The 16,009-nt window shown below is 45.5% G+C and overlaps 1 protein-coding gene across 1 annotated transcript in view; it reads left to right on the top strand.

The window, feature by feature from the left end:
• The window catches only part of LOC124117431 (bifunctional D-cysteine desulfhydrase/1-aminocyclopropane-1-carboxylate deaminase, mitochondrial-like), a 48,402-nt gene that overhangs the window by 16,454 nt on the left and 15,939 nt on the right, over window positions 1–16,009 (top strand). The window contains exon 2 of the mRNA XM_046479331.2: window positions 12,325–12,438. Within this exon, the coding sequence (XP_046335287.1) occupies window positions 12,325–12,438 (114 nt within the window). The remainder of the gene's footprint in view (window positions 1–12,324; window positions 12,439–16,009) is intronic.

Below are 16,009 nucleotides of genomic sequence, written 5' to 3'. Positions count from 1 at the left end.
TTTTCAAAGGAAAAATGGTAATATCACAGATCTGTTTAAGGTTTTTGACTTTATGGTCACCCCCATCTTAACTATGGCTCTGAAATTTGGGGTACTTGCTATTGTAAAAAAATCGAATCTGTCCAAATCGCCTCTTGTAAGCATTATTTAAAAGTAAACAAATCAACCTGCTCAAATATGGTTTTAGGGGAATGTGGGAGGTTTCCTTTACAACTCACTTACATGTCTAAAGTAATTAAATATAATCTTCAACCCCACAGATTACCTTCCCAATGCTATTTAATGCTTAAATCTTTAGATGATGTTGGGCGGGTAACTTGGGCGACTAAAGTTAGAAATATTTTATTCCAATTTGGGTTTGGTTTTGTATGGCTCAATCAAGAGGTGGGTGACTCTAAAGCTTTTATTCCCCATTTTAAGCAAAGGCTCAAACATTATTTACAGCAATTCTGGTGTGCTTCTGTAAACTCTTCTCCAAAATGTGATCTTTATAAGCATTTTAAATCCATGTTAAATGTTGAAAGGTACTTGTCATGTCCACTCCCTACCCATTTAAGAATTGTTTTTACTAAATTCAGATGTTCAAATTTTAAAATAGCTTTAGAAACTGGCAGATATAGTAAAACAGACCGTTCACCCAGATTCTGTAACTATTGTAGTAGTAAGGGAGTTAATGTCATTAAGGATGAATTTCATGTACTCTTTAATTGTAATTTATAATTTAAAATACCTTGTTAATCTTCCTATGCCTACTCATTACAGTAATTCTCATGTAATAAATATTCTTAGTAATTATAATGAGCAAATATTATTTCTAGTTTGTAAATTCTTATATTATGCTCACAAAATAGTTAATGATATATTCTGTGCCCTGTAAATGTCATGCTCACATGTTTGTATTTTGGGCCATTGGCCTTTTACTGAATAAACATGTCTGTCTGTCTGTCTAATAAGAATATAATGTGGTAATATTAACTATTTGCATTTTGCATGCAGTTTTATGAACATTGTCTAGTTTTTGATACTATAAGACATTAATTTGTATCCGGTATGTGAGTTGTCAGATTCAGAAATGTTTTGAATTCGATCTGACAGAGATTCATGGTAAATGTATTGAAACAGAATCGCTCTCTGTATTACCCACAAGTGGTCACAGCTCGTCGCTAGGTAACGGAGTCACACAGTGTGCACGTGACATCATGTTTACGGAGCCTCGGTTTGAGCAATTTATCGCTGAACAAAGATCTGTCCATCAATTAAGTGAATTGTATAATCAAATTTGTATATCTTTAGATAATAGAGAAAAATATTGCATGTTTTTTTGCGATGTGTCAAAAGCATTTGATCGTGTCTGGCATAGAGGGCTTATGTACAAATTAGAAATGTATGGTATAAAAGGGAATTTACATGAATGGCTGTCTAGTTACATAAGCAATCGTACTCAATCAGTGTTTGTAAGCGGGACTCTATCCAAGCCAAGGATTTTGAAGGCTGGCGTTCCACAGGGGTCGGTGTTAGGTCCCATTGTATTTGTTAACGACATTGCTGATGAATTAGATTGCATAACAAGACTCTTTGCTGACGATACAGCACTCGGCTTTTCATCACCAGACAATCAACTTGTTGAATCAACGCTAAATTTAAATCTGAGCAAGCTGTGTAACTGGGCAAAACGCTGGTTAATTAAATACAACCCAGATAAAACAGAAGCGGTTATATTTTCCTTAAAAGATGAATCAGACCCTATTACCTTGAACTTTGATGAATGTAAAGTTAAGAATGTTCAAAATCATAAACATTTGGGTATAACGTTTGCATCAAACGGAAAATGGTCCTGTCACGTAGATACCATAATTAAATCAACATCAAAAATGATAAATTCAATGAGAAAATTAAAATTCATATTGAACAGAAATACATTAAATAAAGTATATACAATCTTCATAAGACCCCATTTCGAATATGCGTGTGAAGTGTGGGATGGGTGTAATATAGAATTATCAACTCAGTTAGAAAATCTCCAACTAGAAGCTGCCAGAGTAGTTACTGGGCTCCCAAAGTATACTTCGCACACACATCTGTATTATGAAACAGGATGGGAAACGTTAATAAAACGAAGGAGGAAACGCAAGCTATGTTTGTTCTACAAAATACAAAGTAATATTGCCCCAACTTACCTTAAAGACATTGTACCAACCACTGCAGGTTCAAATATATCATATAATTTAAGAAATTCAGACAATATTGAGATTCCATATACTAGATTAAAACACTCAACGTGTTCTTTTATTCCATCAACTGTAAGGTTATGGAACACTATTCCTGCAGCAGGTAGAAATTGGACATCTACATCCCAATTCAAGACATACATACAAAAAGAGCAAGTCAATGCACCTCCATATTTTTCCTATGGTGTTAGAAAGTTGAATATTTATCATACTCGATTAAGATACATAAAAAGCCAGTTAAATTATGATTTATACAGAATAGAGATAAAATGTGATCCAATATGTCAATGTGGTAATCTATGTGAAAACGCACATCATTATTTATTAAAGTGTCCATTGTACGTCCACCAAAGAAAAACTATGTTAATAATAATTTCGGGACATTTTACAGAACGCCGTGAACAAAAATGTTAAAATAGATTTAAGTTTGATGTTAAACGGAAATGAATGTTTGTCCATTATCGAAAATCAGCACATCTTTAAAGCCGTGCAAATGTTTATAAGTCATACAAAGAGATTTGGGTAACACTTTAATGTACATATACTAGTCTCTCTCTTTTGTACATTTCTTGTTATCTTTACACTCATCTTCTTTTCTGTTTTCCTTGTATATGATTTACTGTACAAGCTTTGTAAATACCATGGAGAGGGAGTCCTAAGTTGGATAACTTGTTCCCAATCCATTTCAATCTGAATATAATATGTTTAAATCAAAGATCTGAGGACATCCCAAGGACATCGTTTGTTCAGTTTTAATTTTTTTTATTGAGAACTTTGTCAACATAATTTTCAAGCGTAGTCTGAACTGGAAGTCGCCAGCTTGAAACGAGTGCCGTAAAGCTCGAGAAAGCTGCTTTCTCATTGGCTGATATCGACTTCTTGTTCGTCATTTCAGTGGTCGGTCAAAGTTCGCGAAAGGTCGTTCTGACGTGACCCGTAATGGGATGTCCTCTGATCTTTGTTTAGCGGCAGCGAGAACTTAGATCTGATTTTACTGAGGTTGCGGTTTGAGAGATATTCTGTCGTTGATACGCGAGGGGTGAGGGCTCGCATGTGTCATCGTATGGCGCCTTGGACTGAACTTTTCCTTAATTTCGCAAACAATTCGCTCGTGCAGTGTGTAAAATACCATTCATGGTGTCCAGGAACGTGCTGCGACCTGACGTTGACAGCCACCCACTTAACGTACCCCAATAGATCTGGCTCGACTTTCAATAATCAGATATCGACACATTGTTCCCCGTGCCAACCATTGTCTGCTCCTGTCATTAAGGAGAGGTGGGTTAGCTTACTGGTTAAAGCGTTTGCTCGTCACGCCGAAGACCCGGGTTTGATTTCCCACATGGGTACAATGTGTGAAGCCATTTTGTGGTGCCGCGACCGTGATGTTTCTGGAATTTTGCGAAAAGCGGCGTAAAACCATATTCACGCACTTGCTATCTGGTGTTTCATTTGTATTGCCCTAACATGCATAACATAGAGACGGCACAAGGGGATGTTTGTCAAGCAATTTAACACTTGTGAATCTCCCATAGTTGTGTGTCACAGCAGTGCACATTGCTGTAGAATTTCTCTGCCAGGCAGCCCCTTTGCCAGTTTGTCCAAGGTTTGTGTTTACGCGTGTTTATGTGTTTACTATCAAGATGTGCCCAAAGATGCGACTTGATTGACATTGCTATATTCTGTCTCCTTCAGTTTCACTGTAAGCAACCCTGGTTGTCGCCATGCTCCATGTACGGTGACCTAACTGTCGTTGTTGGTGACCCATAGCCTCTTGCCAAATTGTGTCGCCATGCTCCATGTACGGTGACCTAACTGTCGTTGTTGGTGACCCATAGCCTCTTGCCATATTGTGTCTCCATGCTCCATGTACGGTGACCTGACTGTCGTTGTTGGTGACTCATAGCCTATTGTCATTTTGTGTCGCCATACTCCATATACGGTGACTCATAGCCTCTTGCCATATTGTGTCGCCATACTCCATGTACGGTGACCTAACTGTCGTTGTTGGTGATCCATAGCCCCTTGCCATATTGTGTCGCCTGGCGCAGTATAAACGTTTTCATGTTCTCAAACTAGTATTTTAAAGTAAAGTTGTTTTAGCAGTTTTAAAACTATCCTTCGACGACAGTTTTTATATGATATAAACACATGGCCGAGTGTGAGTTGTGGTTGCGGCCACAAGGGCGGGATATCACCCTTTTCGCGAACACCTGGTGTCATCAGTGATTGTCAGTGATCCATTCATATAGTGTTCACCCCTCTTTTGTCTTTTACGCTCAATGGAATCTTCTTCGGAGGACAATCGAGAATGTTTATTCCCTGGCGTCGATGTATCGAGTCCGCCATCTTGAAATCACTGTGTGGGAACTGCCATTGTGCGCTTCATTCAACATCACTCGCATCCTTCCGTAAACTTTATAAAAAACCCGAAGTTATTGACACAAATTGGGCCGAAAAATCTTAAGATCTTAGGAGAACATTCCAAGATGGTAAAGGCAAAATGATAAAATTTAGGGCCGACCTCCTCTGCCTTGATGGTCGAGGGGGCACGGGTGGCCCAGTCGTCTAAGGCGCCGCGATTCGCTGTGCAGAGTTGTGTCCCTTGGGCACGCCAGAAACCTATGATTGTGGGTTCGAATCCCGGTTCGCCCCGATTATGTTTCTAGGTTTGTCAGCACCATACCCGTGCTCGTGGGTTTCACCGAAGTGCTAAACGTCTGATACCTGCATCACTTGGGGCTTTCCTCCCACATTAAGCTGACACGCCGTAATATAACTGGAATACTGTTAAAAGCGGCGTTAAACACAACTCACTCACTTGATGGTCGACTTCGGTTCGTCATATGATGAGATGCTGAGGTCAGTTGTGGTAGTCTTAGAGCGCAGGATTGTCGTTGGATTGCACCCCGACAGTATAACGCCCGCCCAAACACAGCTTGAGTGTCAGTGGATAATTTGAGAAACTGGAAATACAGACACAGCCTTGAGTAGTTCAATGTCCTGACTACAACCCCATTAACATCGGTGCGGTGTGCGCTAACGTTCTGTAGCTCAAAGGTTATAACAGCTTCCGCTCTGCTCATTATATACTCTTTAAATTTCTAAAACACTCATTTCGAGTTTTATGTATGAAAACAAAGTAAGACGATTTCCCCGAGGTACGAGTGAGTGAGTGAGTGAGTATGGTTTTACGCCGCTTTTAGCAATATTCGAGCAATATCACGGCGGGGGACACCAGAAATGGGCTTCACACATTGTACCCATGTCGGGAATCGAACCCGGGTCTTCGGCGTGACGAGCGAACGCTTTAACCACTAGGCTACCCGACCTTAAGCTGACACGCCGTGATATAACTGGAATACTGTTAAAAGCGGCGCTAAACCCAACTCACTCACTATGAGACATCAGTTGCAACTGTACGGAGATTTAAGGGGTAGTGATATTGATTAGTGTATTATGTTATATATCACGTCAGTGTCCTGCTTGTCAAGTGCAGTCTGTAAACGGCTGCTTTTGCGCGATACAATGATGGATTCAAACGGAAACTTCAGATACGTAAATGAGAAACGAATGCTACATGTATTACAATGAAAGGAGACATGTGAACGCGCATATATCTGTATGTATCTGTATCTAACTAGTAAGTATGTCTTGTGTACCTCGAGGTCAGGCTGACCATTGGTAACGCAGCACGTTTTGGTTTTACTCGTAATCAAAAACATTGACACACTTAACGAGGTACGTGAAATTAATGGAAAAGTTCAGCCCGAGGTACTATACAATGACACCTTCGTGGCCCCGTAGACTAGTTCAATTGACATCGGGACACAGGGGCTGACATCGGGACACAGGGACTGACATCGGGACACAGGGACTGACATCGGGACACAGAGGCTGACATCGGGACACAGGGGCTGACATCGGGACACAGGGGCTGACATCGGGACACAGGGGCTGACATCGGGACACAGGGGCTGACATCGGGACTGACATCGGGACACAGGGGCTGACATCGGGACTGACATCGGGACACAGGGACTGACATCGGGACTGACATCGGGACACAGGGGCTGACATCGGGACACAGGGGCTGACATCGGGACTGACATCGGGACACAGGGGCTTACATCGGGACACAGGGACTGACATCGGGACACAGGGGCTGACATCGGGACTGACATCGGGACTGACATCGGGACACAGAGGCTGACATCGGGACACAGGGGCTGACATCGGGACACAGGGGCTGACATCGGGACTGACATCGGGACACAGGGGCTGACATCGGGACACAGGGGCTGACATCGGGACACAGGGGCTGACATCGGGACTGACATCGGGACACAGGGGCTGACATCGGGACTGACATCGGGACACAGGGGCTGACATCGGGACACAGGGGCTGACATCGGGACACAGGGGCTGACATCGGGACTGACATCGGGACTGACATCGGGACTGACATCGGGACACAGGGGCTGACATCGGGACACAGGGACTGACATCGGGGCTGACATCGGGACACAGGGACTGACATCGGGACACAGGGGCTGACATCGGGACACAGGGGCTGACATCGGGACACAGGGGCTGACATCGGGACACAGAGGCTGACATCGGGACTGACATCGGGACACAGGTGCTGACATCGGGACACAGGGGCTGACATCGGGACACAGGGGCTGACATCGGGACACAGGGGCTGACATCGGGACACAGAGGCTGACATCGGGACTGACATCGGGACACAGGTGCTGACATCGGGACACAGAGGCTGACATCGGGACTGACATCGGGACACAGGTGCTGACATCGGGACACAGAGGCTGACATCGGGACACAGGGGCTGACATCGGGACTGACATCGGGACACAGGGGCTGACATCGGGACACAGGGGCTGACATCGGGACTGACAACGGCACACAGGGGCTGACATCGGGACTGACATCGGGACACAGGGACTGACATCGGGACTGACATCGGGACACAGGGGCTGACATCGGGACACAGGGGCTGACATCGGGACTGACATCGGGACACAGGGGCTGACATCGGGACTGACATCGGGACACAGGGGCTGGCATCGGGATACAGGGGCTGACATCGGGACACAGGGACTGACATCGGGACACAGGGGCTGGCATCGGGATACAGGGGCTGGCATCGGGACACAGGGGCTGACATCGGGACACAGGGGCTGGCATCGGGACACAGGGGCTGACATCGGGACACAGGGGCTGACATCGGGACACAGGGGCTGACATCGGGACACAGGGGCTGACATCGGGACACAGGGGCTGACATCGGGACACAGGGGCTGACATCGGGACACAGGGACTGACATCGGGACTGACATCGGGACACAGAGGCTGACATCGGGACACAGGGACTGACATCGGGACTGACATCGGGACACAGAGGCTGACATCGGGACTGACATCGGGACACAGAGGCTGACATCGGGACACAGGGGCTGACATCGGGACACAGGGACTGACATCGGGACACAGAGGCTGACATCGGGACTGACATCGGGACACAGGTGCTGACATCGGGACACAGAGGCTGACATCGGGACACAGGGGCTGACATCGGGACACAGGGGCTGACATCGGGACACAGGGGCTGACATCGGGACACAGGGGCTGACATCGGGACTGACATCGGGACACAGGGGCTGACATCGGGACTGACATCGGGACACAGGGGCTGACATCGGGACTGACATCGGGACACAGGGGCTGACATCGGGATACAGGGGCTGACATCGGGACTGACATCGGGACACAGGGGCTGACATCGGGACACAGGGGCTGACATCGGGACACAGGGGCTGACATCGGGACACAGGGGCTGACATCGGGACACAGGGGCTGACATCGGGACACAGGGACTGACATCGGGACACAGGGACTGACATCGGGACTGACATCGGGACACAGGGGCTGACATCGGGACTGACATCGGGACACAGAGGCTGACATCGGGACACAGGGGCTGACATCGGGACACAGGGGCTGACATCGGGACACAGGGGCTGACATCGGGACACAGAGGCTGACATCGGGACTGACATCGGGACACAGGTGCTGACATCGGGACACAGAGGCTGACATCGGGACACAGGGGCTGACATCGGGACACAGGGGCTGACATCGGGACTGACATCGGGACACAGGGGCTGACATCGGGACACAGGGGCTGACATCGGGACACAGGGGCTGACATCGGGACACATGGGCTGACATCGGGACACAGAGGCTGACATCGGGACACAGGGGCTGACATCGGGACACAGGGGCTGACATCGGGACTGACATCGGGACACAGGGGCTGACATCGGGACACAGGGGCTGACATCGGGACTGACATCGGGACACAGGGGCTGACATCGGGACACAGGGGCTGACATCGGGACACAGGGGCTGACATCGGGACTGACATCGGGACACAGAGGCTGACATCGGGACACAGGGGCTGACATCGGGACACAGGGGCTGACATCGGGACACAGGGGCTGACATCGGGACTGACATCGGGACACAGGGGCTGACATCGGGACACAGGGGCTGACATCGGGACACAGGGGCTGACATCGGGACACATGGGCTGACGTCGGGACTGACATCGGGACACAGGGGCTGACATCGGGACACAGAGGCTGACATCGGGACACAGGTACTGACATCGGGACACATGGGCTGACGTCGGGACTGACATCGGGACACAGGGGCTGACATCGGGACACAGGGGCTGACATCGGGACACAGAGGCTGACATCGGGACACAGGGGCTGACATCGGGACACATGGGCTGACGTCGGGACTGACATCGGGACACAGGGGCTGACATCGGGACACAGAGGCTGACATCGGGACACAGGTACTGACATCGGGACACATGGGCTGACGTCGGGACTGACATCGGGACACAGGGGCTGACATCGGGACACAGGGGCTGACATCGGGACACAGGGACTGACGTCGGGACTGACATCGGGACACAGGGGCTGACATCGGGACACAGGGGCTGACATCGGGACACAGGGACTGACATCGGGACACATGGGCTGACGTCGGGACTGACATCGGGACACAGGGGCTGACATCGGGACACAGGGGCTGACATCGGGACTGACATCGGGACACAGGGACTGACATCGGGACACATGGGCTGACGTCGGGACTGACATCGGGACACAGGGACTGACATCGGGACACAGGGGCTGACATCGGGACACAGGGGCTGACGTCGGGACTGACATCGGGACACAGGGGCTGACATCGGGACACAGGGGCTGACATCGGGACACAGGGACTGACATCGGGACACAGGGACTGACATCGGGACACAGGGGCTGACATCGTGACACAGGGACTGACATCGGGACACAGGGGCTGACATCGGGACACAGGGACTGACATCGGGACTGACATCGGGATATACATTACATTACTTGTAATGAGTCACGTCTCAACAGCACAACCAGTTCTCTGTAATGTGTTTGGAAATTCTATTATCATACATAAATCATGAATACAACAGCCACAATACCAGGTCACGACATGGACTCCTGATTGCCCAGTCGATGGCCGAGTAATTGTCTCTCTGCCAGACCCTAGGGAATAAATTAATATCGGAATCCTTCTCAGAGCTTGAGTGATTTGGCAAGTCTAGATTCCCTAAGCTGAAATTAGGCATTCTGGGCTCCTTTTGGATTTATATTTTGTAGACATATATTTATTGAAAAGAGAACATTATTTCTGGGACTTAATGCTAGTCTAGCTGAGTAACATCAATCATTTATGTTCATTTCTATGGAGTTCACAAGTTTATGGAGACTGAGGTAGCTTAGTATGTATATTTAATGAAAGACGTAAGGATATTGAATTGTCAAATCAGCATTGTAATGTTTCTCTTCAGTGAGTGAGTTAGTGATTGAGTATGGTTTTACGCCGCTTTTGGCAATCTTCCAGCAATATCACGGCGGGGGACACCAGAAATGGGCTTCAAACATTGTACCCATGTCGGGAATCGAACCCGGGTCATCGGTGTGACGAGCGAACGCTTTAACCACTAGGCTACCCGACCGCTCCTCTCTTCAGAGAACTGCACAGATTGTGACTCACTTCTAAACTCGGAATTTTATTTGTTGAATATTGAGCTTCTTAAACCTAATTCCATCTTTCAGTCATTCAAAAAGCTTCTTCCAAAATGTGACATGGTGGCTGATGGAGATGAATGTCATCTTCATCATCATCATCATCATCATTATCATCATTAAAGTATTTAGATAATTTGATCCTGCCCCTCATATTGTAATAGAAAATCTGAACAGAATTTCAATCAAACTTAGCCGTAGAAGCGTGACGCCATTGAACGTATTAACCCTACAACGACCCTACTTTGATCGGTTAGGTCTACTAATGCCTACAGTGACAAATGCCTACAGTGACTAATGCCTACAGTGACAAATGCCTACAGTGACTAATGCCTACAGTGACTAATGCCTACAGTGACAAATGCCTAGAGTGACAAATGCCTACAGTGACTAATGCCTACAGTGACTAATGCCTACAGTGACTAATGCCTACAGTGACTAATGCCTACAAAAGTTGTTGTTTTAGTGTACACACTGTTTCACGCACCCCTGCACTCAAGTGGTCTACTCCACTTAGTGTTCACTATTGCCTACACTGTAAACACAGACTAATAAATGCCTTAGAAATGTTACTGGGATTGTGAAAATATTTGACCTTTGTATAAATTTATTTTCCTAGATGGTATCGTACTTTGATAACCGGAGCAGGAAATATGGATTTTCTGTAAAATGAGAGTAGAAGAAAAATGTTTTAAAGTAACTGATGATAAACTTTGAGAAGGAAATTTTCCAGTATAAAATATAGTTATCGAAGACTGGCAAACACAGTCAACAATATTCTATACGAATATACAAAACTATCGGACCAAGGGCAACAGGTGGAGCTGTGTTGGATCATCTCTCACATAGATATTCATGCAAATGAAAAAGCAGACTCATTGGCGAAGCTAGCTCTAGACAAAGCGGATATACAGCCTATTCCCTTTAGTAAACTAGAGATAAAAAGCAAGATCAAAACCTCCATAGCAGAAAGATGGCAAGCCCAATGGGACGCAAGTAAGATCGGCAGATGGCTATACAAAATTCAACCCTAGGTCCAACAAAAGCCAAACTCATACTCAAATGAAAGGAAAATTGAAATTGCTACCTCACGCCTCAGACTCGGTCACAAAAAAGCACTATGACAAGGTTTGTTCATCTTGCAATCAGCCTGAAACCATTGATCACGTGTTACTAGAATGTCAAGACAATGCCCCAGCCCGGGCTAGGTTAAAACAAGAATTGCAGTTAGATCCGCTATCGGTCATAGATCTCCTAAAGCCAAGAGATGCAATAGCGAAGGCCAAACTAACTCTATTTCTGAGAGATGGACAGTTACTCGAACGTATATAAACAGAGCAGCCAAGGATAAAAATGAAATCATATCAATATAAGAAAATAGAAATCATATCAATACAAAAACAGAAATTATGTGAACACCAAACTCACAATAGATAGTGTACCCTACTCACACTCATGAGTCCCAAAGAGGGACAGGTCAGCCGAAATTGCCTAGGCAGAAGGCGACCTCTTAAACACTGAATGCAACAACAACAACAGCAACTGGCATGTTAGAGATCCAGACATGGCAGACCCGAAGAAGGTCTAGTATCATATGTCACAAAAAGGTCATATGATAGCAAGGTCAGCAAGTCCTACTAGATGGCTACAGATACAGACTCAACAACCGTAGGCTAACATGTGTGCACTGGAAATGTGTACAACGTGGGTGCTTAGGGAAATGCACAACAGGGTCAGTTTTAATTACTGGAAGGAAGTACATTTAAAAAACATGAAACTTTTAACACAAAATCATCCAATCACTGCTGCCAAGGGAGGCCATCTGCTCTGAACAGTTATGGTCGAACGACTGATTCTGATTTAGTGTAGTACAATCTGTAAGAGCCCATATTCTACTCCGTCCTTTCAAATATATGTTCTACTGATTTCAGCTTGCGATGGAGAACACCCCTATCCACGAATGGAATCTCCCAGGGATACCCGATGGCTTCAGTCTTCACATCAAGCGACATGACATGACGGGAAGTTCATTGTCTGGCAACAAGGTAAGACAGGATGTGAGGCGTTACACGCTTCCGCTACTAAATGCAGACTGTTTCACAATGGTAAACAGTGGTATATCACACGTGGTCCCTGACGTCCCTAAGAAGACGACTGTTCATCTTCCAGCGCCTCACATGCAGCCTGGGTTGTATACCCCTCAGGGAGCTGAGAATGAAAGTGGCACTGATCCATCGCCCGGGGTAATAATGGAGCGCTCTGAGTATGCTTTAGGGTGTTGAAATGGCGCGTTACAACTATGCACATTCGGACATTCTCGTGATTCTCGAAGACTGTCTTGCTTGACAACGGTATAAGGATCTATACCGAAACGTCGCTTTTTACAGTATTAAAGAAGTTGTTATCCATAAAATTGTGTCTATCTTGTCATCCGCCAACTTCTAAGTAATGCCTATCAAACAAGTTTTCACAGAACATTATTATATATATTACCAAGACATTCTGGAGTACAGGGCATTTTGGAATACAATAAGTCAATCAGAAAATAGATCGGAAACCCTGCCCCTTAGAATCTTAGTATCTAACGCCTTTTATGGATTTTAGATGGTTCTGACAGTTCTGATGCGCAGCCGCATGTACACGCAATGTATCGCATATCGAGAGGGAAAAGTCTCACGGGATCGTGATAAAATAAGTATCGATTGCACCTGTTTAGATTATGTCTTATATAATGTGATTATGCACTGTTTTAATATGTAACCGATTAAGATCCATCGCGGGGGCGCCAATCGCGCTTCTTGGTAAGTCCGATTCGGCAACCTGCCATTCGTCATTACTCGGATCTTTCCGTTATACTAAGAAAGGCATTCGGTTCGACTTAGCGCTATATAGAACCTCGGCCACTACTGGCAGGAATCCATATTGGAACAAGCTTCAGTCGACCCTATCTGTACCAAGCGTGACGTCACTTTTCCTGTCAGCGAGTTCTCAGCGATTCCATATGTTGCTAGTCACGCTAAGGACACGGGGAATGAGTTAACAGCAATGTCGGGAGTCGAACCTGAGTCTTCGGTGTGAAGGGCCAAGATGGTATAGCATGGTCTCGAACAAAACTGACGACAAACGGAGTGAAAACTGTGTCAGTTGGGTAACTGAATGTCGCCCTGTTAAATACCAACATGACAACCACTTATGGTATTCTGCGCTGGTTTCTAAAGGTCAATGTAATCTCGTGCACAACACGAATACTGGTGTTTACTTAAATCCTGCGCAGAGTTGCGTCCCTTGATCGTGAGTTCGCAACAGTCATCACCATACACGTGCTCGTGGGGTTCACCAAAGAGCATTACTTCCAGCTTTCCTCCAACATCAACCTGATTCGCTGGAATATCGTTTAAAGCTGCGTTAAACCCAACACAGTCACTCTAAATACACATATGCAATAATGAATATATGCATCGTTATACATGCATATACAAATTATCTCTTAGCTTCACAAACCAACGAAATATGTATGTTGAATTGTGCGAAAACAGCTCGGTTGTGTTCTCGCGTTCATAACCATACAATAAGTAAACAGCGGGTTTAACGCCATCAGTATTTCCTTTCACGTGAAATGTGTCAATGAGGGTATTCAGGTTCGGGAGGATTTCCCAGACTCATTGCTTGTCACAGCAGCATACCGAGATGGAGTTTGGGACATTCAATGGATTCATCCCCCTTGGGTACGCCCCTTGACCTGGGCTCGGGGAGTTTCAATGATTCAGTCCCCATTGAGCACACCTGTACTACCTAGGAGGCTAATGGGGGGGCAATGGGAAATATATTTTTGAGACAAACTTTTAACTTCCCGTCGAGTCTAATGCCTAATACCTATGGAAAGTAACCCTTAAACCTTTTAAAACTTTTATTTGACCTTTGAATGGGATAACTTTATTTCGACCACTGACACGAAAATGACGGTTGAGGTAGGGGCGTCATTATTTCCAAGCGTTAGTTCTAGATTCCTATTATCAGTTGTAAGTGAGTATGGTTTTACGCCGCTTATAGCAATATTCCAGCAATATCACCGCATCACACATTGTACCCATGTTGGGAATTGAACCCGCGTCTTTGGCGTCATCATCCAACGCTTAAACCACAAGGCTACCCCAGCCAGTAGTCGCGCAAGATGGGTCTCCATCACAATCATGTACAGTGTCCGGTACAGTCGACGATGTGCGCAGGTTGACCTTCACCTTCTACATCTCGGGATCGAAACAAAATGTTCTGATGATTTATCTCTTGTTTCACTGTCGTCATTGGTTTCACATTAGAAAAGCACATACTAGGTCAGCATTCCCAAACCGTCAAAGATCCGTCTAAGATCCTTCAAAGATCCATTGTCGCAGATCGTCACAGATGGCGCCCAATTAACACCGTGGCATGTTTGCGACGGGTACACAGTTGATTCACTAGAACCCTGTAACCCGATGCATCGCCATTCTTCAAGCGTTACGACAAACATCTAGATAGATGATTTAAATCTACTCTCCCCGATCCGATATTCATAAATAGTGCCTTGCGTAAAATGTAGACATTGGAGACCATCTTCTGTTATGCAGGGTATTATATCTCCTTTCTATTATGATATTTGCCCTGCACCCGATCGCCACCATAGCTCAGTTTTGAGCCAGAGTTAAATTAAAAAATGTTAAAAATATCCATCCAATCAAATTACTCACACGAGCGAGTGAAATTATTTGCTAGATTAGTAATAACAGAAGATGGAGACGGTGACGTCGTTAAAGGAAAAACGGGTGATGGGATAACTGATTTGGTTCGTGAAAATTTACAAAAACAATTATTCACTGGCCATTCTGGATATACTGAACAAATATGTGTTGTCACAAAACATTTTCTGTTTCCCCCTATCAGACAGAAATAATTGTTTGTTTGAAACAGTGATTGAAATATAATCTGTCTCAAACAAACATCCCCCCAATATTAAATATTCGGTCCCTAAAGTTGACTGCTTTGCTATCAGTGCTAAAGTTTTGCGTCAATTTTTTTTTCAAAATATCTAATACAATTATTGTAACTGTTTCCTTCAGTAATTTCATTTTTTTCGAAAATTATTTTCCTGTGATATTACATGTTTTAATTCCTCGAACCAAATAAGGGCATACATTAACACCCACGTCGACTTACAAACTAGCGTTTCGGCAAGTTCATATAATGGCATACAAGAACTCGTCACCTTTCCAGCTAGCGTTTCAGCAAGTTCATATAATGGCATACAAGAACACGTCGGCTTACAGACTAGCGTTTCAGCAAGTTCATATAATGGCATACAAGAACTCGTCACCTTTCCAGCTAGCGTTTCAACAAGTTCATATAATGGCATACGTGAACACGTCGGCTTTCCAACTAGCGTTTCAGCAAGTGCAAAGTGACCTTGCCAGCAGAGAAGGTGCCCTTGGCTCGTCCTACCATGCGGCATATTGCGCCTCTCAAGCGTTATCGATTTGTGTTTAGAATGGATTCCATGTCGTAGAATAATGTCTCCTTAATATTCTCTGAGGCATTCCCCTCCGCTGAACTCTCGGCGTCTGCAGTATCAGCAGTCTCGGCGTC

The sequence above is a fragment of the Haliotis rufescens genome, unplaced genomic scaffold (genome assembly GCF_023055435.1).
Source record: "Haliotis rufescens isolate VD_foot unplaced genomic scaffold, xgHalRufe1.0.p SCAF_123, whole genome shotgun sequence".
Classification (NCBI taxonomy): Eukaryota; Metazoa; Mollusca; class Gastropoda; order Lepetellida; family Haliotidae; genus Haliotis; species Haliotis rufescens.
This window is presented reverse-complemented; position numbering and strand designations above follow the sequence as displayed.